This window comes from Hemicordylus capensis, chromosome 6, assembly GCF_027244095.1.
Source record: "Hemicordylus capensis ecotype Gifberg chromosome 6, rHemCap1.1.pri, whole genome shotgun sequence".
Taxonomy (NCBI): domain Eukaryota; kingdom Metazoa; phylum Chordata; class Lepidosauria; order Squamata; family Cordylidae; genus Hemicordylus; species Hemicordylus capensis.
The window spans coordinates 160,782,508-160,805,920 of record NC_069662.1 but is presented as its reverse complement, the minus strand read 5'-3'; the positions used below and the strand labels follow the sequence as shown (position 1 = coordinate 160,805,920).

Genomic DNA, 23,413 nt, shown 5'->3' with positions numbered 1-23,413 from the left:
TTCCATTTGCAGAAGCCCTGCTGATCCTTTCTCAGCAAGGTTTGTTCTTCCATATGTTTTATCTCTTCTAGCCTTATAGCTATTTATATTGTTTTTGGACCATACATAATTTGCTGCAAAATCTGTATAAGGTGACTGGACACAATAGTTTCACTAAGACTTCTATACACGAGAACATTGATGAGAACTATGAGTTTCATAGGAGAGGAGTCTAGGAGCAGAACAATGCTTAAGAGCTGATTACTTTTAACATATGAAAATCAAGAGACTAGGGGTGTACAGAACTGGTTCAAGTTGAGCTGGGTTCCTTTCAAATTGGCCCAGTTCTACCGGTTTGAACTTGAACAGAACTGGCCTCAAAAATGGCAGCTGGTCTGAGCTCAAACTGTCTGAACCAGGCCCAGTCTGTTACAGCCCAGTTTAGCCTGGGTCAATGGTTTGAGGGGCTATGCTTGTAAAGAAGAATCTAGTGAGGATTCCCCTTTACAAGCAAAGGGGTGGGAGGGATCCTTTAGACATCTTCTAAGGGCAGCTTGGGGAATGGTGAAAGGGCACTTTACTGGTGCTGGTTGTGGCTCCGCTAGTAGTTCAGCCCATGTGGCAGCAGTATGGTTCTCACCTCCATGCATGCGTGGTGGCCATTTTGTGTGATGCACACATGGTCTCCGCACACATGCAGAGACCATTTGCTTGGCCATGCAAATCTGTGTGACCATTCAAAAGGCCTCTGCACATGCACAGAGGTCATGCAAATGGCCCCCGTGCATGTGTGGAGGCCGGAATTGCACCACCACACAGGCTGTACTGCTGGAGGGGGAGCACCAGGGTTAAGAGGAGCAGCTGCCATTAAGGTGCCTTCTTACTGTCCATCCCTTTGCTTGTAAAGGGAATCCTTACCAGATTCCTTTTTACAAGCATAGCCCTTCGGACTGTTGAACTGGGTCAAACTGTTTGACCTGATACAATTGAATTGACCAAACCGCCAGCTGGTTCAATTCAAACTTGATTTGAATTCGAACCAAACTGCCAAACACAGTTCAGTGCACACCCCTACAAGAGTCCCCTTTAAAACATTCATCCAAATACCAAATACAGTTTTCTGTTGATAAACTAAAGATTAAATCATAGATCAGCATTACACTTCATGAATGGCCATTACAACATGAAGAAATGTACAAATAAAATAAAATAATAATTTTAACAATTTAAAACTATAAAATACTTATCATTGAGAAAAAAAACTTCTCTGTTGCTGCCCTGTGATTCTGGAATGTGTGTTCCCTGCTGAAATAAGAACCTCCCCATCTCTGACAACTTTTAAAAAGTCTAAAGACATTTTTTCACCAAAACATTTTAACTGTACTGGTTTTAAATTTTTTTAAGTGGTTATCATTTTAATCTGTTTGATGTTGTAAACCACCCAGAGACAGAAGTTTGGTAGTCTACAAATCTGAAAAACAAACATTAATAAAATTATTCCCAGTAAAATTAGAAAAATCCCCTAACAATCTACATAATTTTGACACACAATTAGCTTGTAACTTTCTTGCTGCTAATGAGAACAATGCAATCCTGTAAGTAACAAACTTATCCACATCTACAAACATCCAACATCTGATTGTCTATCTAAATACCTTTGCAAATAAGAAACAAACCATTTCCTAATTGAATTATTCAAAGTACAATATGAAATATAATGCACAATGTCCTCAGTTTGATATGCTCTGCATCCAAAATGGTGAATATTTACTGGTCTTTGGTAAATTTTCCCTACAAGATATTATTTCTGTAAGCATAGTTTGAAATCAGATCAGAAAAAACACATGCTTAATGGGGAAAATGTTAATTCTCACAAACAGACAACCCTTTAATAATCAGATTTGATTTTATTATATAAGAACTAGTGTTCTTATGTGATCAGAATTTGTCCTAGTATATGTGACAAAGAATACATCACAGATCTCCTAAAGTGTCTTTACTGGAGAAGTAAAATAGCCTAACACTTGGTGGTTATATAATAGTGCCCAACCTGCTCTATTGTCCCCAGACCCCAGTCCAAAAAAGACTCTGAGACAGGAATTCATTTTTTGGGTAAAGGGCCACAACTTTTATTTAACCAATTACAGAACTGACATCAAAGGGCGATTAATCACCCTCAAGTAACAGTGCGGGCCTAACAAGGCTGGGTTGGGACTCCGTCCTCCCTCCCTGCGCCTTTAAGGGTGACACACCTTGGCTCAGGAAAGAGGCAGGTACAACCTGTCCCTTACCTTCAAGGCCAACCCCTTTTAAAAGGGGCCTGAATACTTCTAGGCTTTTATCCACCCCGGACCGCGCAGCCCAAGGGTTGGTGAGTTCCCGAAGCCGGTGTCATGGTGAATCAATCTCCCTGGGCTGCACAAACCACAAGGGAGCGATTGAACAACCCACCAGTTAAATATCCAAAGGTGCTCACTGATGCTTTATTCCTCAAATTACCCCCCAGTCCGCAGTGTTCCTGCCAAGCTGTGACCTGCCTGAGTCAGCTAAACACCTGAAAACAGAAGGGAGTAGGTGAAAAAAAACCCAACAGTGGCCAATGCGTTGGGAGCAAAAAATTCCTACTCAGCCCCCCGAAGGGCGACCAGTCCTAGACCCACTCTGAACCAGGGAAGGGAGGGTGCGGAACGCCCAGAAAAGAATGAGAGTTTGGGGCGGGGACGGCTCGACCAACGGCCCAAGCCCCGCCCCTTCCCCGCTCCCAACCAATGAGGCTGCTTTTCTGGCCTCGTGCAGGGTGGCTGGGACAAATCGCCCTCCCCTCTGCATGAGGCCAAGGGGAGGGGCATTCTATAAATTAAGAAAACATAGAAACATAAACTGTGTTATGGAAGCTGTTTGCAGACTATGGCAGATTATGGCTGCCTATGGCAGTCAGGCCATTGGTCCATCTGCTCAGTACTGTCTGAACAGACTGGCAGCAGCTTCTCCAAGGTTGCGGGCAGGAGTCTCCCTCAGCCCTATCTGGAGATGCTGCCAGGGAGGGAACATGGAACCTTATGCATGCAAACAAGCAGGTGCTCTTCCCAGAACAGCCTCATCCCCTAAGGAGAAAACCTTAAAGAGCTCACACATGTAGTCTCCCATTCTACTTGAGAGATACTGAGACATTCCTATATTCTCAGGGGTCTGCTGCTGGATGCCCTTGGGCCAAGCCCAGTCCCCTACAGTTGCCAACTCTGGCTCAACCTGGCTCTCCCTGACTCTTGACAGAAGGAGATAGCAAAAGAGGGGCAGGGGGTTATATATAAAGAATGTAGCCAGTGAGTGGGGCAGATGACATTGGCAGCACATCTTTTGAAGAATGTGGACAGGCTAAGTCATGACTAAGTCCCACTGAAATTAATGGGTCATAGGATCATAATGACTAGCTTGTCTAATTTATTTCAGATCCTGCCTCATGGGCTTAGGAGCTCTTGGTCTTCTCAGAAAACTCCCCCTCAGACCAAGACTTTATTGGCATTGGCTGATGAATGGTGGAACAGGTAGTGGCCAAATGTGCACACAGTGATCTAAAGAGGACTGTTGCTTAGCTGTTCTGAGCTTCTGGAGTAAAGAACGCTGTCCATGGTGCTGAATGTTCTGGGCTTCTGAAGTAAAGAACATTGTCCATGGTGCTGCATGTTCTGGGCTTCTGGAGTAAAGATAGCTGTCCATGGTTCTGGAAGCTCTTCTGTGCCACAGTGTCATATATCCTAGCCTTTAAAGCTTTACATTGTTGGTTTTTTATTTTATTTTTGCTGCATAGATATGGATAGGAAGTGTTCTAGCTATGAATTTAAGAAATATTGTTTTAAACAGACTTATTCTTTTATGTCTGTGGCTCTTTTTGCAGGATGACAGATGCTTATTTTATGATGGGTTTTTAAGAATAAAAAGCTCTTACAAGAGGGAGGCAACTGGAAGGATGAGATTATTGCCTTGTAATTTAGCATCAGATTTCATGAAAGGTTTCCATGGCAGTGGCTCTTAGAGATGATTGGCTAATATAGTTTGGTGAATTGACAGAGAATTATCTATCACATTTGCATTCCTCCTATCCTTCCTCTGACAAACACTAAAGAGTGTTTTCCCATAGGAATTCCAATCTGATGACATTATCTCCACTGGATAAAAACTGTGGAGAGGGCCCTCCTCAGAATCCACACAGTTAAAGAGATCAGAGTGGGTATAGCAGAGCCTTTTCTGTGGTAGCTCCTAAAGCAGGGCTGCTCAACTTTGGCCCTCATGCAGATGTTGGCCTACAATTCCCATAATTCTTCATTATTGGCCACTGTGGCTGGGGATTATGAGAGTTGTAGTCCAAAAACAGCTGGGAGGGCCTAAGTTGAGCAGGCCTGTTCTAAAGCCACAGAATGACCTCCTTGAGGTGGTACTCCTATTTAACCTTTCAAAAACAATTCAGTTTCATCTTTTAAGAAATGCTTATGGGGCAATTTAAGACAGTGATGATAGATTGTTTGGCTGTGTCTGGTGCAATAGCTTTCTGAAGCGATTGTGCTTTTATTTATTGTTTCTGGTTTTGAATGATCATGTGCTTTGAATGTGATCACCTCAAACAGATGAGCTATTCTGTGCTTTTAAAAGGTCAATAGTCTGCACTAAGATAACTTCATCAGGAAAAGATGAATTCTAAACTGATATAAATTATGTAGATGTGAGAGTTGGGGCATCCGGACAGCTTGTCACATCCCCTTCAGTTCCTTTCCAGCCCCTGATCAATGCGGGGGGGGGGGAGATATATATATATTTGAAAGATATCTGGACCCCCTCCTTCAAGGTCTCACTCCTTCAGCCACAGTCCTCTCCAGGGCCCCCAGCTGTCGCAGAAGCTGCCTCCTTCTCTTCAGCACTATAGTATAGTCTAATCCATCTCTGTTACTACCGTCTTGCATCACTCTAAATAATCTAGTCCAGTTACTTAAAAGTATAGTCCTACGAGAGGACCTGGGACTGCAAGCAACTCATTGGTTGAACAATCCCAAAGTTTTCTGCTCTGCAGTCATGGTGTTTGGGAACCTGGCAGTGCCTGTGACACCAAGCTTGTTTCTGCCCCCTTCCCCATCTGTCTCTACTGCTGCACATCTCCTGTCCCCCTCACAATCTCCATCCATCAGGCTGTTGAGCAGAATTCACAGGGAGCCGAAAGAACAGATCAAGATTTGCAGTGTGTCCTTATTTGGCATAGATTCCACCACATGCTGCCCTCTATGCCTGGAACGCCCCCTCAGAACTTTCACATGGTGCCATCTCTCTTGTCCTTCAAATAGCTGCTCAAAACCCACCATTTCTCTGAAAACATTGGGTTTGAATCCTTAATATGGCAGTCCTCATTGACAACAATATGTTAAGTATTTGTAGCTGCCTTGTTCAAACACTCTCATTCCACCTCTTCTGCTCTTTCATTACCAGTGCTCCCCCTTTCTCTCTTTCCACTACTCTGTCTTCTCCCACACATACAATACCTAAAATTAGACAGACCATTGCCCTCGTCCCAATTACTGGGAAAATAAACCCTCATCTGTCACCCACAGAACTGTGCACATGGGAAACCCCTCACCCCAACCCACAAGACTATACACATGAGGATATGCAAAACTGGCAAGGGGACATAGCTCAGGAGGAGAGCACATGCCTTGCATGTGAAGATCCCAGGTGCAGCCCTTTGGGATCTCCGAGTATGGGTGTGAAAGACCCCCTATCTGAGGATCTGAAATATCTGCTACCAGTTAGTCTAGACAGTGCTGATCTAGATGGATCAATGGCATGGATCATGCCTTCTTAAGATGGATCAATGGCATGGATCATGTCTTCTTACCCCCACTTTGCACACACACTTTTGGTGTCCAGCAGATAAGTGTTGATATTGGAGGGGAGAAAGGAGGACAGAGCCAGCTCAGCATAAATGGGTTCCTGCAATGAGGAGTGCACAGAGCTGCCCTGCCCCCAGTGGGGGCTCACGCTGGCCTACTGTTGCCATCCTTCTCCCTTCCTCTCTCCCCGCCGTCACCCAGGATATGCTCTGATTGCTTCCAGCTCACGTTCATTCATAATTCGACTGAGACAGGCAATGGATGGGAATGAGCTGGAGGAGGGAGCAACACACCCTTTCCTTGCTTTCTGCCTTCTGCTCACGTCCATCCATCAGATGTGAGTGGGAGGCAGAGAGCAAGCAAGAGGCTCATTGCTGCTATCCTCCTCCCCCTGCCCCTCCTCTTTCTCCTCCTCCAACAACATGCCCCTTCCTTGCTTTCTTACCTCCAGCCCACATTGGTCCATTGCCTGCCTGAGGGAAGTGATAGATGGACGTGAGCAGCAGGAGGAGAAGCAAGCAGGGTGGGAGCAAGCAAGGTGGGGAGTCTGCTTCCCCCATGGAGCAGAGGGCATTGCTGGTGAACAAGTCCTCCCCCAGCATGGCTCATAATCTGGGCAGCATGTGCTGTGGCTGTGATGGTGCAGCTAAATCAGCTATTGGGTGGGGGGCAGCTTTCTGCCACTCCCCAAATGGCCCCAGAATCTTTTGCTTGAGGCAATTCCCTCATTTTGTCCCATGCAGGAGCTGCCCATGAAGGAGGAGATGGAGGAAAGAGAAAGGGAGTACCTGAACATGGGTAGGAAGGAGACTCTGCAAGTTGAGCAATTCCTTAGAGGTTTTGCCATGATCCCCCAGGTGAGGGACAAGATGAACAGTTCAGGGCTAAGGCAAAGGGAAGACCCTACCACCCAGACCATCTATAACCCCATGCTGCCAAGACAACCGAGTCAGGGGAACCAGGGGAGGCCAAGCCAGCACCCCCACCACAACCTGAGGACACAACAGTGCCTTCATCCTCTGACTCAAAGGTCCTCCTAGAGCCAGTGCTTAGAAAATGAGGCAAAGCCCCTTTAAACATCATCACCTCTCCCAAAGAAGGGGGTGGGGACAATTCACTTTACCTGAGCAGCAGCCAAAAAACCCAGGAGCCCTATTTCAAGCAGCCGCTGATCCAGCATTGCTCTTGTATGTTCCTGCTTGGAACTAGCTGAGGTCCTAGCCCCTTTCCACTCAGAGCAGCCCAAGGTCTGTCTCTCTTCTGATTATCTGCCTAGCTCAGCCTAGAACAATATAGGTTTGGGATGGCTGTGTGTTATCTAGAGAATGTTAAGCACACCATAGTCCCACTGAATATGGTGAGAGGTGCTTGACTGCCTAGTTCACATGAATCTCATAAATTTCACATTGGCAAGAGCTGAAATAACAGTTCACAATTGTTGAAAATCTGGTGAGTTTTCCAATTTTGCTACTCAAATTCTGAATGAAATTTCAAGTACAACATTTGAATCTACATTTTGTATGTGGGATTTTACCTCATCATCATTTGATACATGAGTGCTGGAGAATGTGGGGGTCTCTTAATTGCTTTGCAGACATCAAATATTAAATCTCTGAGCTGCCAGCTGTCAAATGTTAATGATATACTAAATCCCATTGCATATCTGCTATCATATCCTGTCAGAGGCTAAATGCCATTGAATGTCATCTATTAATTATACTACTATGTATTTGATAGCATTACAGGTCAAATATCAAATACTATCAAACATCAAATATTGAAATCAAATAACATAAAATACAGATATCAAATATTTGGAGAATATCCAGCAAATATTCAGACACCCAGAGGATAACTATGACATCAACATTTTGCAGAGGAGAATTTGATGGGGAAATGTTGGGAATACATTCATTTCAGCTCAAATTGGATTAAGCACATTTATTGCTGTCTGTACTGACCCCAGCAGCCTCCCCCCAAAATCCAAGCGTGTTGATGAGCTCATCTTCTCCCTTCTGAATAGGTTAGTGCACAGGTGGCACAAGAGCACAGTTGAAACTGAGTCCCCTCTTACCTAAAAATATCTTGACAGTGACCTGAAAGTGTTCTGCTGCCCACAGTTTGGGCTGCTGGATGCAGAAGATTCCTTCCCCTGCAGCCTTCTCTGTGTGTGTTGGGAATGATTGGTAAATAGAAGCCTCTTTCCACATGGGATGTTTTCCAGTCTTCTTTCCTCATCATGGACTGGAAACCCCCACCAGCAGAGTCTCCACAAGCATAATTTCCATGTAGCATATAAGAGCCAGGTTGCTGCAATTCCCATGAAATAAGAACACAAGAAAAGCCCTCCTGGATCAGGCCCAAGGCCTATCTAGTCCACCATCCTGTTTCACACAGTGGCCCACCAGATGCCTCTGAGAAACCCACAGGCAAGGGGAAATGGCATGTCCTCTCGCTTACTTTTGCTCCCCTGCATCTGGTATTTAGAAGCATCTTGCCTCTGAGGCTGGAGGTGGTCTATAGCCACCAGACTAGTAGTCATTCATAGACCAGTCCTCCATGAATTTGTCTAAGCCCCCTTTAAGGCCATCCAAGCTAGTGACCATCACCACATCCCATGGCAGAGAATTGCATAGATTAATTATGTGCTGTGTGAATAAGTACTTCCTTTTGTCGGTCCTAAATTTCCTGGCCTTCAGTTTCATGGATGACCCCCTGGTTCTAGTTTTGTAAGAGAGAGAAAAAATTTCTCTCTCCGTTCTCTCTCCATGCATAATTTTATATACGGTACCTCTATCTCCCTGTATGTCTCCCTGTAATCACCACTTTTCCAAACTAAAACCCCCCAGATGCTGTAGCCTTGCCTCATACGGAAGGTGCTGCAGGCCCCTGATCATCTTGGCTGCCCTCTTCTGCACCTTTTCCAGTTCTACAATATCCTCCTTAAGATACAGTGACCAGAACTGTATGCAGTACTCCAAATGTGGCCACACCATAGATTTGTATAAGGGCATCATAATATTAGCAGTTTTACTTTCAGTCTCATCCCTAGCTTGGAATTTGGCTTTTTCACATCTGCCATGCCCTGTCCACCACAACCCCAAGATCTCTCTCCTTATCAGTAATTGACAGCTCAGACCCCATCAATGTATATGTGAAGGTAGGGTTTTTTGACCCAATATGCGTCACTTTACACTTGCTTACACTGAACCACATTTGTCATTTTATCGCCCGCTCACCCACTTTGGAGAGATCCTTTTGAAGCTCCTCACAATCTGTGTTGGATTTCACGACCCTAAATAGTTCGGTATCATCTGCAAATTTGGCCATTTCGCTGCTTATCCCAACTTCTAGATCATTTATGAACAAGTTAAAGAGCACTGGTCCCAGTACTGATCCCTGGGGGACCCCACTTCTTACTTTCCTCCATTGTGAAAACTATTTATTCCCACCCTCTGTTTCCTGTCCCTCAACCAGTTACCAATCCACACATGAACCTGCCCCTTATCCCATGACTGCTAAGTTTCCTCAAGAGCCTTAGGTGAGGAACTCTGTCAAAAGCTTTTTGGAAGTCCAAGTACACTATGTCAACCAGATCACCTTTATCCACATTCCTGTTGACACTCTCAAAGAACTCCAAAATATTAGTGAGGTTAGGATGTGGTCCATCCTCTCTCATGGGTATAGGCACAGTGATAGGAGGCCTGCACAAGTCACTCAAAAACTCCTTCTGTCCTTCCTCTGTCCCACCAGCATCCTTCCTCTGTCCCACCAGCCTTCATGTGGTTGCATGGTCATTGCCTGAAATGGCTGACCCTTCCACACCTCTCATAGAAGGTTTCAGTGGCCTGATTCTCCTCAGGCTCTCAGTGCAGAGACTACACATTCTCCAGTTGAGATTAGCTTGCACACGTGACCCTGGAGAGAAGAATCAGGAATATCAGGACCTTTAATGGGAGATGCAAAAGGCTCCCATTCCAGCTTATAGCACATTGCCATGTGGTTAGCCAAAGGCAGGTAGGAGGAGAGGAACAGGGGTTCTGTTAGATTATAAAACAGGGGGGCTATTCACATGGTCTACAAAAATTGGGCTAAGGGAGCCTAGCCTGATTTTTGCAGCCTGTGAGAACCACCGGGCTTGGCTGCGAGCCTGGTGGTTCATAAGCGGGTCACCCACTTCCGTAGCCCGGTGCTTAAACCTGGTTTGCAGAGCGAGCGCTCCACAAACCTGGTTTTAGCAATTGTGTGGTGCTGTGGCGTGGCTCCGTGGTGTGGCTACTCACAAGCAGACCCCCGGAGGGGAGGTGCAAAGCTGCCTCCCGGTTCTGGGGGTCTCTCCAGCATGCCCTGCATGGGGCATGCTAGAGCTTCTGGGGACCAATCAGCCCCCGTTCTCCCCAGCACTCGGCAGCTCTGTAACGGAGCCGGCAGTCGTGTGGGCGGCAGAGCAGACGGCTCCTCATGTGCGGGGAGAGTGGGCTAAGCCCGCTCTCCCCGTTCACCCTCCCCAGGTGGGTCTCTGTGATCGTGAGACCCGCCTCAGGGCCTTCTTTGTGTTTAAGGTTTGTGTAGCATCAAATAACTTTTGACAACGAAAGAATGAATGAATTGCATCAGGGGTGTAGCTTTAATTGCGTGGATGGGTTCAAAGAACCCGGGTCCCCGAGCTCCTGAGGGACCCACAGCTCCACCCCTCCCTATCTTCTTCATTGTCTCCCTCACTCTGAGAGGCTGCCGGAGAGAGGGGTGGACATGGGCCCCCTCTCCCCTAGCTACGCCCCCTGAACTGTATTAATCTAGTAAAAGTGAAGTGAGATTCAGAAGGAAAGTCCTTCTTCTGCCATGGATGAGCACAGATAGATAGGAAACGGCCTTATACTGAGTCAGACCATTGGTGCATCTAGCTCAGTATTGTCTATTCTGACTTGCAGCAGATCTTCAGGGATTCAGACAGGGAGCTTTCCTAGCCCTACTTGGAGATGCCAATGATTGAGCCTGCAATGCAGATACTCAGTCTCCACTCCATATGGTGATGGCCACCAGCCTAGATGTCTTTTAAAAAAGGTTTTCTAAGTTCATGGATGATAGGTTTAGTACTTAGGAATTGAAGCCCACAGTAGCATTAAGTATGCCATAGAATGCCAGTTGCTGAGGAAGCAACAGCAGAAGAGGATTATCGGCCTTTATCTCCTGCTTGTGGTGTTCCCAGAGTCATTTGCTCAGGCTCTAGGGCAGACCTGCTCAACTTAGCCCCCACAGCTGTTTTTGGACTACAACTCCCATAATCCCCAGCCACAGTGGCCAATACCCAGGGATTATGGGAGTTGCAGGCCAACATCTGCAGGAGGGCCAAACTTGAGCAGCCCTGCAGGAAACAAAATGACAGGCTTTTGTCCATTTTGGCTGGGGATTATGGGAGTTTTAGTCCAATAACATCTGGGGACCCAAGCTTGAGAACCACTGGACTAGAACCCCTGGACTAGATGGACATTTGGTCTGATCCTGCAGGGCTCTTCATATGTTCTTGTGAATAAAAATATTATATGTGTTATGAGCTCCACTCCTGAGAAGACAACTCAACATGGAAGTTTAACCAGATATGCTCACTGTGTGGAGTTGCGCATATTATTACTTTACAACACACCCACACCATCCCCCTGCCCCAAAGTGCACACTATGTATCTCAGACTGCTGAGTTCTGCACTGGGCATTTGATTTCCATATTTGTGTGGATACTCAGAGCAAAATAACATGGCTAAGCATCTGCTGGATTTTCAAAATGAAATGGTGACGCTTCTATGCTGGGCATATTTTGATACAAAAACCACTTCTGCACACTGGTGAGTGCCTGCAAAGCTTGGCAAAGGGAAAGGATGAGCCATTACAGTATTCCCTCTGTGCCCTGGGCAGGAGTGATATCAATCCATATATAATTAATCACTAGCTTTCCTGTTTACCTCCCTCCTCCCATCCCATTTATCCCAAACAATCAGAAGAGCAGTAAATCTCAAATATTATTTCCCCTGTATTTGGAAAGGGTATACTCAAGGCTGGGGTGTTGTGTGTGTTTTTGAAACAAAAATCTAAACAATCTGCCAAGAAAACCTACATTCTGCAATCAGAGAAATATAATTATGGCACCAAATGTAGGCATGCGCACAAAGCCGGTTTGCCTGGTTCGGTTGGAATTAGAATCGGGCATGTTCGGTTTTGGCATCCTTCAAACAGGGGCCCAGTTCAGTTCGAATTAGAACCAGTTCTTGCTCGGTTCGAGGGCGGGTGTGTCTGTTCTATTTTCAGTTTTTTTTTTAAAAAAAACACAACCTGGTGAGTGCAGCAGTGGTCTTTGGGGGACTGCTGCAGCAGCCACAGGTGTGGGTGGGTGGGTGGGAGGGTGTCTCCAGTGTCTGCCCCTCCCCCCATCAGCCTTCCCCATTCTTCCATGGGCTGGGCTGGCCCATTTCAGGGTCATTTAGGCCCTCTGTGACCATGGAGTGACCCTTTCTTAGGCCGCCGCATATATGTAAAGGCCATTTTCGTGGCTGAGTGACCTTGAAAATAGCCACCTGGGGGAGACCAGAGACACCTCCCACAGCAGCCGGAGCACCCCACGAAGGCCACCACTGCCCTTGCCGGATGGTAAATCATGTTTTTAAAATTGAAAAAAGAACACACCCCTGTCCTTGAACCAGGCTTGAACCAGCCCAAGAGGTTCGGTCCAACCTTGGACTGAACTGGGTCTGGCTAGGTTAGAAGTTGAACCACTCGAGCTGAGCCGGTTCGAGTGCAAACCTAATTAAAACCAGTTCAAACATTCCCAACCAAATGTACATCTGTTTTTGTTTCCAACATGAGAGGTGTTTTGTGTGTGTGTGTGTGTGTGTGTGTGTGTGTGTGTGTGTGTGTGTGTAAATACTGCCTGAACTCTCTTTTCTACTGCTGCTTTAGTGCCATTGTATTTCCATTGTATTTTTAAATTTAAATTTGGTCTTTAAAATAAAACTCAGGGAATAGCAATTCTGACTACTGAGGAATCATATAGTGCATATGATGAAGTCTTGACACTATATAGCCAGCCAGTTTTGACTCCATGAGTCAAAAGCCAATTAAGAATGAGGACAATGAGCATATGAAGTTGGCTTCTATGGAGTCAGATCATTGGCCTATCTAACTCATTATTGTCCAGCCCAACTGGAGGCAGCCCTCCAGGGTCTCAGACAGGGTTTTCCCCAGCCATACCAGGATGCCTGAAATTGAACTTGGGGCCTTTTAAATACAAATAATTTGTTCTGCCACTGATGACATTTCCTAGATCAGCATTATCTTAACAGATAAACACTTTTGTTCCATTTCAGGAACTTGCAAGGAAGAATCTAAGAAGGGCCTTGCTAAATCAGACTAAGACTCCAACTGGATATGACATTAAACACATTGGCTGACATGCTGAGCAATCCAGTGCTGGAGTTTCTGAACTGCTCATGTGAAAGGCCGTCCTGGCAGTGCTGTGGAGGTGGGCAGTTGTGCCATAACCTAGAACAGCATGTGGGCACTCCCACAGTCTTACTTCCATTGGAAACAGTGCAAGTAGCATGACACAAGTGCCTGCACACTGTTTTAGGTCGTTGTGCTTCTGCCTGCCTTCACAACACCAACAGTGTTGCGTTTGATGCATGCAGCAGCCCCGGCAGTTCAGAAATGCCAACATCGGATTACACTGCGTGTCAGCCTCCATTGGGATGCCATGTTACCTGGATGCCTGTGTGGCCTTGTGGAGTCTGGAGGAGGGTGTGGCGTCCCTCCTGTGGGGCTTCTGTTTCCTTCACGGGGTGGCAGGAGTGAGAAGGGTCCAGATTGGTTGGGTCACTCCCAGTGGGGTTGAGAGGGCAAGGCAGAGAGAGCTGCAGGGGACAATTCCAACTAAGTTGGGTGAGGCAGGAAACAGGAAGCCAGGTCAGGAAGGGGGCGGGGCTGGAAGTCGGCTTGAAGCCCTGTCTGCTCCGCACTGGGGCATTTAAAGACAAGGCAGCTGGTGACGAGGGGCTGCTTCTGAGTATGGGAATTGGCCCGGGAGTGCTCCGGGAGAGGGAACTGGTTGAATGCAGAAAGCCGGGAGGAGGACTCAGGTGACAAACTAACCTCCTCCCCTGGCTCTTCCTGAGGCTGACCTTTTCTGTGCCTACCCAGTCATTCTGTGCTGCAAGAGGGGCCAGGAGCCCACCTCATCCCTTGGGGTTCTGATTCTGACAGCCTTTGACCAGTAAAGTATTTGCTTTCACACAAAATAAGTAGCTGTACATGATCCATAATTGGATTGGGAATATGCCACAGTGGAAGGGAATGCTTAACACTTGACTTATATGAGTACAAATATGACAAATATTTTATTTTATATACAGCTTTTTAACCAATGTTCTCAAAGTGGTTTACACAGATATAAATAAATAAACTAGCTGGGCCGGGACCAGAGCATCTGCACCTCTAGTTCGCTGCCACTCCACCCCCACCGCCATTTCCCCCACCCACCACTGCTCCCTCCCACCCGCTGCGCCTTTGTTTTCTTCCTGCCCGGCCTCCGCTGCCTTCTTCTACCTGCCTCCCCCCCTGCCATATTTTATGTCCGCCCTCTTGCCAACTGGCCAGCCAGCCAGCCACCCACTGCTGTCGTTCGCTGCCATATTTTTCCCCCGCCAGGCCCCTGGCCCGACTGCTGCCACCACCATTTTCTTCCCTCCTGCCTGTCCCCATCATTATCCAGCAGCTGCTTGCAAACTCTCTCTCTCGAGAGCTGCCACACAGGATTAGCCATGGGTATGCCTTAGAGATGGCTCCCTGTCCCCAAAGGGCTCACAATCTAAAAAAGAAACATAAGATAGATACAAGCAACAGCCACTGGAGGGATGCTGTGCTGAGGATGGATAGGATCAGTTGTTCTCCCCCTGTTAAATAAAGAGAATCACCATTTTAAAAAGGTGCCTCTTTGCTCAGTTAGCAGGGGACATGCCACTTTCCTGCTGAAAATCACCCCTCAGAATGACTGTTTAATCCTGAAAAATAGAATATAGTAAATGGTATCTTCAGTATTTAATATTTACTTGCAGGGGGTGGGCGAGCAATTTTTTAGAAGGAAAACGCTATAGAAGTAAAAAAAAACCCAAACCTGTGCCATTTCCCAGGCCCTGTGCGGCTGCTACTTTAGTATAAAAGTGAACACCTAACTAGACAATGACATATTTAACATCCTGTCTAGTTGGGCCCTAAGAGCCCATCTAGTCCAGCATCCTGATTCCAGTTGTGGTAAGCTAGATCCTTACGGTAAGCCCACAAGCAAGGCATGAAGGCAGCAACTCTTCCCTATAGTTTGCTCACCAGCAGTTGGTAGACTGAGGTATACTGCCTCTGAACAGGGAGGTTATATTTCGCAGTCATAGCACAGAACTGCCAATAGACCAATCCACCATGACCTAACTCAACTCCCATCTCTTCCATTGGCCATCTCCACATCTTGTGGAAATGAATTCTATAAGTAGAAGTGTAGGTAGCTGTGTTCAATATAGCTTACTTCCAGCTAAGTGTGTATAGAGCCTGCATCCTTAATCATGCATTATGTCAAGAAGCACTTTATTTTATCCATCCTCCACCTGCACAGCTGAGTCTGAACCACGCCCAACTGTGTTTAAATTGGTTGAGATCAGCTGGGATTTCTCTGCAGAATTGCTGGGATTTCTTCATTGGTGGAATCAATTTTCATTCTGTTCCAATAATTATCATAGGAAACTGAGCGGGCTTAAGCGCTGGCACCACCTCAGGCAGTGCCATGCCATCACTGGCCATGTCCCCTGGTGCAGATGGCAGCATTAAGGGGCTGGATCAGCTCGACCCCACCGCCCTCATGTGCCACCTTCCCCTTCCTTGTGTCACGATACCTTCTCAGCACATGTGGATGGATGAGATTTTAAAAACCCACCCATCCCAATGCTCCCAGAAGGCACAGCAGAGTGAGAAGGGGAAGGTGGCGGGTGGCATGGGGAGTGGCTGATACGTGGCAACACTAAGGGATAGTGGGGGCAGGGCAAGGTGCCTATTCTTACCACCCTCGGCCCCCTGAGGTCATAGCCTCAATTCACCTCATTAATGTGTCTCCTCTGATAGGAAATATTGGAGCTCTTCTCATGATCAGTGAGAAGGGCTCTGGGGAGGTCTGCGGGGGGAGCGGGTTTCACTTACCCTCCCTGCAGATTATTGGCATCCCTTCCCTGGGCGGGTGGATCATTCACCCAAACAACCTGCAGCTCACCCGGCACACTCGGGGGGTCAGGGTGCCGGGACACACCACTGTGTGTTGCCCCACCCACCGGAGCTCAAATAAAGCACTGCCTGAGTGTGTGGTGCATTATTGGGATCTCCTCCTCCCTGAGTGCGCCAGCCGCGGCCTGCAAGCACCAGGGATGTGAAAAATGATTCAGGTACAAAATTATTCGTACTCAAATCTGGCTGATTTGGGTGATATGGGTGGGGGGGATCACCCCTGTCCTCAATTGCCCAGATTTGGGTACAAAACAAATCATCTCCAATTTGGATCTGAAAATTTCAGAGATTAGGACCTCCATTTTGTGGCCAAAGTGGGTTGGGTGGTAGTGCCCAATGGGTGGAAGCTACCACCCAAATTTCAAAGAAATTGAGCAAAGAGGTGATTTTAAAACAATTTTTGAAGCTTTAAGCTTTTCCCCATAGGGAATAATGGGTATTTCAGCAATATTAAAGCTTCACGTGGGGGGGGGGCACCAGGATGGCCCAGAGTAGGTTGTGGTGGGTGGTAGTGCCCAATGGGTGCAAGGAAGCTACCACCCAGATTTCAAAGAAATTGGGCAAAGGGGTGAACCCGCTCTGGGCCACCCTGATGCCTCCACACCCCCTGCAGGGAGTTATAACTAAGGCTACTAAAATCCCCATTATTCCCTATGGGAAAAAGCTTAAAGATGTGTAAACTTCAAACATCATTTTAAAATCACCCTTTGCCCAATTTCTTTGAAATCTGGGTGGTAGCTTCCTTGCACCCATTGGGCACTACCATCCACCACAACCCACTCTGGGCCACCCTGGTGCCCCCCATGTAGAGTTATAAGGTTGCTGAAGTCCCCATTATTCCCTATGGGGAAAAGCTTAAAGATGCGTAAACTTCAAAAATTATTTCAAAAAATCACCCCTTTGCCCAATTTCTTTGAAATTTGGGTGGTTACTTCCATCCATTGGGCACTACCACCCACCCCACTCTTTTGATCGAATCTGGGGTGATTCACCCCCCCCCCCCAAAATCAGGAGTGTTTCAATTTGGGTACAAATCGAAACAAACAAAACAACAACAACAATTCGTACAGACCCCTCGCAAGCACGCGCTCCCTTAACCTCATTTTACAGGGTGGCTACTTAGGCAGGTTTGCCGCCATGCAGCCTCCGAGATTGGACCCGATCCCAGCAGTTCACACATGAATGCAAAACTGGGCTGGGCTCCCTTAGCCCAATTTTGCACATGTTTGTGAATCTCTTCCAGATTCCGAAATCTGATTATCAAGAGCATTTCCTTCAGTTAATTAGATTTTGTTTATTAAAATATATGTGAATACTCATTTAAGAGAAATGATGTCCTTCCTGTGCCTTATTAACATAACAAAGCCGCTTTCTATATTTTAAGATTTTTTAATAATTGGTTTCCTTAGCCAGTTATTTCTTGGATTTTTTCCCTCCCTTTCCCCTTTATAAATGTACAGAGCATTTCCCCACATTGTGGCCAGTCACCTGGATACACTTCTGCAGTGAGTTCTCCAAAAAGGGACCCCTTCCGCTTGTGGGGAGGAACAAGAAGGATGCAAAGATGGCTGACGTCACATTGCTGGGTGCTAACAACTTCCGTCGCTTCACTCCTGAGTCCTTGACTGCCATTGAGAAACGCATTGCAGCCAAGAAAGAATGCAAAGACCTGCCCCCTGAGGAGAAGCCCCGCCCTCAGCTTGACATCCAGGCATTCCAGAAGCTGCCAGCCCTTTATGGAAACCCTCCTCCAGAACTCATCGCAGAACCCCTTGAGGATCTTGATCCCTACTACCATGATCACAAGGCAATGTGATTTTTTGAGTGTGTGATTAATTGGGCTCATTAATATCTTGTATTTATTTATTAGACTTGGGTATAAGAAAAGGGGTGATCATAAACAGAAAGATGGAGAGGTATTTCTTTCAATGCTTTTTTAACCTCAATAACATCATATTTTCATCTATACAATTAAGTCAATGGCTGACATCCAGAAAAATGTCATGCTTGCGGAGCGAGCAAATTTGAGCTAGGGCAAGAAGTTAGCTGAGCTGCATGGGAAACTGGGGATTCATGCAAGAGCACTATAGCACTTTCCTGCAAAAATGGTTTCCACTAAAACAAATGAGGCATGCTGCAGTTTGAGACAGCATATCTCCTTCAGACAGTATTTTCATGGGCATAGTGCCTATTAGACAAACAGGGACAAATGTCCCTGGGCCCAGAGGGTCAGGGGCCCCCCAAGAGGCCCCCAAGCAGGCTGCGTCACTGCCGCCGCCCCGGCCCTGCTCTGCTGCCAGCCCTGCCCCATGCCGCAGGCCCTGCCCTGCCATTCCTTAACTGTTGGTCAACCATGGTGGTGGGCGCTGTGGCTGCCTGGCAGGCCTTTCCTCTCTGGCTGGCCAAACTGTGCACTTGCGCAGTTTGAATAAGAACGTTGCATGTCCGTGACATCACAGATGGGGGCCCCCTAAGAAGACTTTGTCCCCTGACCCCCAGGGGTCTCACTACGCCCCTGAGTATTTTGTTATCTGAATAAGCACTTGGATTAAAAATTATATATAAAATCTACTGCCTGATTACTCAGGACTTTTAAAGTCAATCAGAAGCATTTTAATTGATTAATCCATGAGCTGATTAAATGTTCCAACCCTGATGAACACCCAAACCCAATGCACAATTTTCTGAACACCAAGAGCACTTGGCATTGCATATAAGCAGCACGGAAAGAGGGATACATTCTACAAAATGCCTTATTAATCTAATTGTTATATATAAGTAGCAGATTGTTCTATGTAATAGAACCTGACTGCATTCACCCATATGGACGCTTTCGCCCATACACATCTGCCAGGGCCCTCCGCTCATCATCTTGAGCCCTACTCATGGCCCCATCCTTAACTGAGATTCGGTTGGTGGGGACAGGAGACAGGGCCTTTTCGGTATAGCTCCTCAGTTCTGGAATGCTCTCCCAGAAGAGATTCGCCATGCTACCTCCTTTAGGGTTTAAAAAAAGATCTTAAATCCTACTTGTTCAGAGAGGCTTTTTAATGTGTTCTTATTACAGTCTGTTGGGTTCTTCATTTTAATTGTGTTTGTTTTAGTTGCTTTTATTCTGCATTGTTTTATTGTGAACGTTTATATTCCTTTTATTGTTTTATTGTTGTGAGCCATCCCCAGCAGTATTGTACTGGAGGGGCGGGATATGAATATTTTAAATAATGATAATATTAGCATCAAGTGTCCTATAACAGAATTGCCAATTAATGTCTTTTGTCCACAGACATTTATGGTGTTGAACAAAGGGAAAACCATCTTCCGATTTACAGCCATGCGTGCTTTGTACATCCTCAGCCCTTTCCAACCCATCAGACGAACGGCAATTAAGATTTTGGTACATTCATATCCTTTACATTAAGGACACCTAAGGCCTGCTGGAACAGACCAAGGGGCTATCTAGCCAAGCATCCAGTTTCTAATAGCGGCCAACCAGATACCTTTGGGAAGCCTGCGTGAAAGCAACATCCCTTTCCTACTGATGGTCTCCCAGAAACTGGTATTCAGAAGTACACAGCCTCTAGGGATATGCCAAAATGTGATCCAGTGTCCAAATAGCAGGCACATCCCTTTAAAAATGAAGGCTGACACAGCCCCTTTAAAGCAGAGGAGAGCAGGTCCTTACCTGCACCTCCTCAGATGGCCACCATTGCCATAATCCTGGTGCTCCCCCCAGCTAAGCCCGCATGCCAGTGGGGCATCTCTCAGCTGCCCCTGTGTGGGCACCTACATGGCTTTCACGCATGCAGGGATTACAGCAATGGCGGCAATCAGAGGAGCAGGTGTGGAACTGCTCTCCTCTGCTTTAAAGGAGCTGTGTAAGCTCTCATTTTTAAAGAGGGGTGCCTGCAATTCGGACACCAAATCACATTTTGAGCATATCCCTAACAGCCTCTGCACAGGGAAATTTCATTTAGCAACCATAGTCACCGACAGATCAATCCACATATTGGTCTAATCCCCTTTCACATAAGCCAGGGGCTTTCACCACATCTTATGGAAGCAGAATCCATAAGACTGTAGGGGAAATATTTTCCTCTTTCCTATTCTGAATCTACTGCCGATCAATTCCACTTGCTGACTTCTTGTTCTGGTATTATTATGAGAGAGGGAGAAACGCTTCTCTCCCAATGTCACATTGGCATATAACTCTTTCAAGCCAAGGTGACATTGACAACAAATATAGTAAGGAGGGTTCGGGAGGAAAGACAAGACATTTTGCTCTTGGGCAGACTGAAAGGTTGTACACACATCCATGAGAAGGGCGGGGAGGGTGTCGGGGGGGGGGAGTCAGGAATGAACCTACCTTCCCCCAGATAATTAATGATTTCCTCTTCAGTGCACCATCACATGTCCACACAATCTGTGCTGTTCCAAGTAGTGTGGATCACTGGAGGCTAGAAAAGTGAGTCCCAGGCTCCAGAGATCCCCAAACACATTGTGTGAGCAGCGTGGTGCATTGTGGGATTCCCCTGTGAGTTGTGTGCTCTAGGCACCCAACTCTGTTTGTGCCCGAGGGAAAAGGGCGCAAGCATGCCCTTTAACCCAGGTTAAGGCCTGGATTAAGAACTCAGGCTGGCGGGGCAGGCTGAGCCAGGATTGGCCCTGATCCTGGAGTTTCACAGGCAGCCAAACCCAGGCAGGGCTGCCTAAGCCAGGATTTGGCAGCTCGTGTGAACAGCCTCTGAGTTTGGCATGACAGGGAAGCATCTAAGTGGAAAATATCATATGACGACCAAGCCCCAAGAGAGATCTCCAGATCTTTCTCAGCTATTAGCTCCCATTGAAGAAAAATCACTCACACATTCTTGGGTAGATGATCTCCCTAACAAATAAAGTTTGGCTAGCAGCCATAACAATATATTGGCTCTAGCCCTTTAATATTCCCACATAACTGAAAATGTATCCAATCAATATGTTTTTAAATTAGAATATAATTTTGTGTTGAGTTCTGCCATCCAGGGTTAGTCGTGGCTATGGAGATATGATCAACAGAACTTTTGCTTTGCACTCAGGGCAGTTCTCAGCCTAGGGTCCCCAAATGCATTGTGGCTCGGGATCATGGGAGTTGTAGGCAAACCACATCTGGGGACCCAAGGTTGAGAATCCCTCAATTACAGGGAGTGGCTATTCTAGACAAGTAAGAGGAAGCTCAAGTGACTTGCCTGTTCTCTTTCCATGCTTGATTGGAATGTCTGCTACTGAGACTGCACTTACCTCACAGATTCCTGGGCGACCCCAGCATCTAGAGCACCTTGGGACTGAGATATGTAGGACTAATTCTTCATTCAAATGTGATATTCTGTGTTTCACATTTTTACTCTATGAGCAGTCCACAGTAAATTCAGATGAGGGGGGGGGAGTGCAACTGGAAGCCGAGTACAAATATGTATGGCAATTTTTGGTGAGATGTTTTCTGTAACTCCCATTACTAACATGGTTCACTTGGTTTATCATGGTCACTATTTTCACTAATTGTGTCTTCATGGCTCTTTCACCGGACTCTCAGACCAACTCAAATCAGTCCACCTTAGCTGTGAACAGCAAGACTATTGAGTAAGTATCATTGCTGATGTTATTTATTGTTCACTGTTCTCTGGGAGGAGAACTGATCTTGTGGTAGCAAGCATGATTTGTCCCCTTTGCTAAGCAGGCTCCACCCTGGTTTTCCTTTTAATAGGACACTACATGTGTGAGCACTGTAAAATATTCCCCTTAGAGGATGGGGCCACTCTGGGAAGAGCACCTGCATGTTTGCTTGCAGAAGGTTCCAAGTTCTCTCCCTGGTATCTCCAGATAGGGCTGAGAGAGACTCCTAGCTGTAACCTTGGAGAAGCCGCTGCCAAATATGTGGCAATTCTGAGCTAGATGGTCTGACTCAGTATAAGGCAGTTTCCTATATTCCTATGCTTCCTAATATAGCAGTTAAAAGATGAAGCACAAACCTGTAATACAGGACACACTGTGGAAAGATGCATTCTGCCAGTTAATCAGCTGAGTTATCTAGAAGGTTTTCCTGTGGGTATTTGGTGAGAGAAAGGAGAGAAAAGAAAGAGTTAGAAAAAGAAGAGAAGAAAAACAAAGGGGTACAGTAGGTGGAGTTTATTAATAAAGTTTTCAGTCAAAACTAAAATGGCTGTCCTATTGGTAAGGGAAGCAATTTTTTTTTAAACAAAACAAAACAGTGTTTGAACTTATTTCAAAAGGTTGGAGCTGAGATTTCTCCAAAGTGAAATTCAAAAGAAAACGTCTGGGTCCTCCCCAGGGAGAAATATTGGTGAATTGTCTCAGTTTCATTTTGCTGTCTTTTGCCTTTACCTAGAGTTTTATCTGGCTTTATCTATGTCTGAATACTGTTGGCCTTTTGTCATGGTGGGCACACATCCACCTGACTGCCTCAAAGGGAAAGGCTCTCTATATCGGCCTGGCTAGGACCAACCACCACTATTTGGTTCCTCCCTGCCCAGAACTGTCTCTGCCAGTGGCTATTCCACATGGCTGCAGCAGAAGGAAAGATAGATGAGGCAGCAAGGTCCATTCCATTGGTCTGATTGAGACCAGCTGATTTGACATCCCCCCCACTCCCAGAACAGCCTCCGTGAGGGGCCATTCTATCTGGTCCGGATGGAATGTCATTATGCAATAGTATGACGGGGTTGGTACCCATATTTGGTCATTCCTTACCCATCCCTTTTTAACTTCTATAGTATGTCCATTAGAATGCATGCATGGTAAGCCTTTATGTAGGAAAGCAATACATTCTGGGAGGCTTCAGATATCATGTGGAACCTCAGTTGAAATAAGTTCTGAGTGACCTTCCTCAGCACGTGAATCTCCTTCCTTTCACGCATGAGTGCCTACTTTCTTCCTTGGTTAGGATATGCCGAGATTGGTTGTGATGTCTGAACCCACCAGTCTCAGCCTATCCTGGCCTATTTACTTCAAAGAACTCTAAATTTGAACTGTACTTCAATCCTCAGGTTCAGATCTTGAGTTCTCTGAAGCAAATAGAATCTTGACTTGATTAATTTTGGTATCAGTCACTATCTTGAAGCAGGGCGGAGCAGATCTTGCTGCCTTAGTCTTGCCTAAAGAGGACATTTCCAGGCATGATTGCTAAGGGGGTGAGTAACTTCTGCTGCTTTGGTTTAATCTCAAGATTTAAAGCCCCGGAAAAAGGAACACATCTCACAATACAC

The 23,413-nt window shown here is 46.3% G+C and overlaps 1 protein-coding gene across 1 annotated transcript in view; it reads left to right on the top strand.

Annotated features, from left to right (window-relative positions):
• The first annotated feature begins 17,721 nt into the window (after positions 1-17,721).
• Positions 17,722-23,413, top strand: part of LOC128331368 (sodium channel protein type 5 subunit alpha-like) — a 71,781-nt gene continuing 66,089 nt past the window's right edge. Inside the window, exons 1-3 of the mRNA XM_053264711.1 lie at positions 17,722-17,964; positions 19,441-19,559; positions 21,651-21,770. Coding sequence (XP_053120686.1) covers positions 17,722-17,964; positions 19,441-19,559; positions 21,651-21,770 — 482 coding nt within the window. The remainder of the gene's footprint in view (positions 17,965-19,440; positions 19,560-21,650; positions 21,771-23,413) is intronic.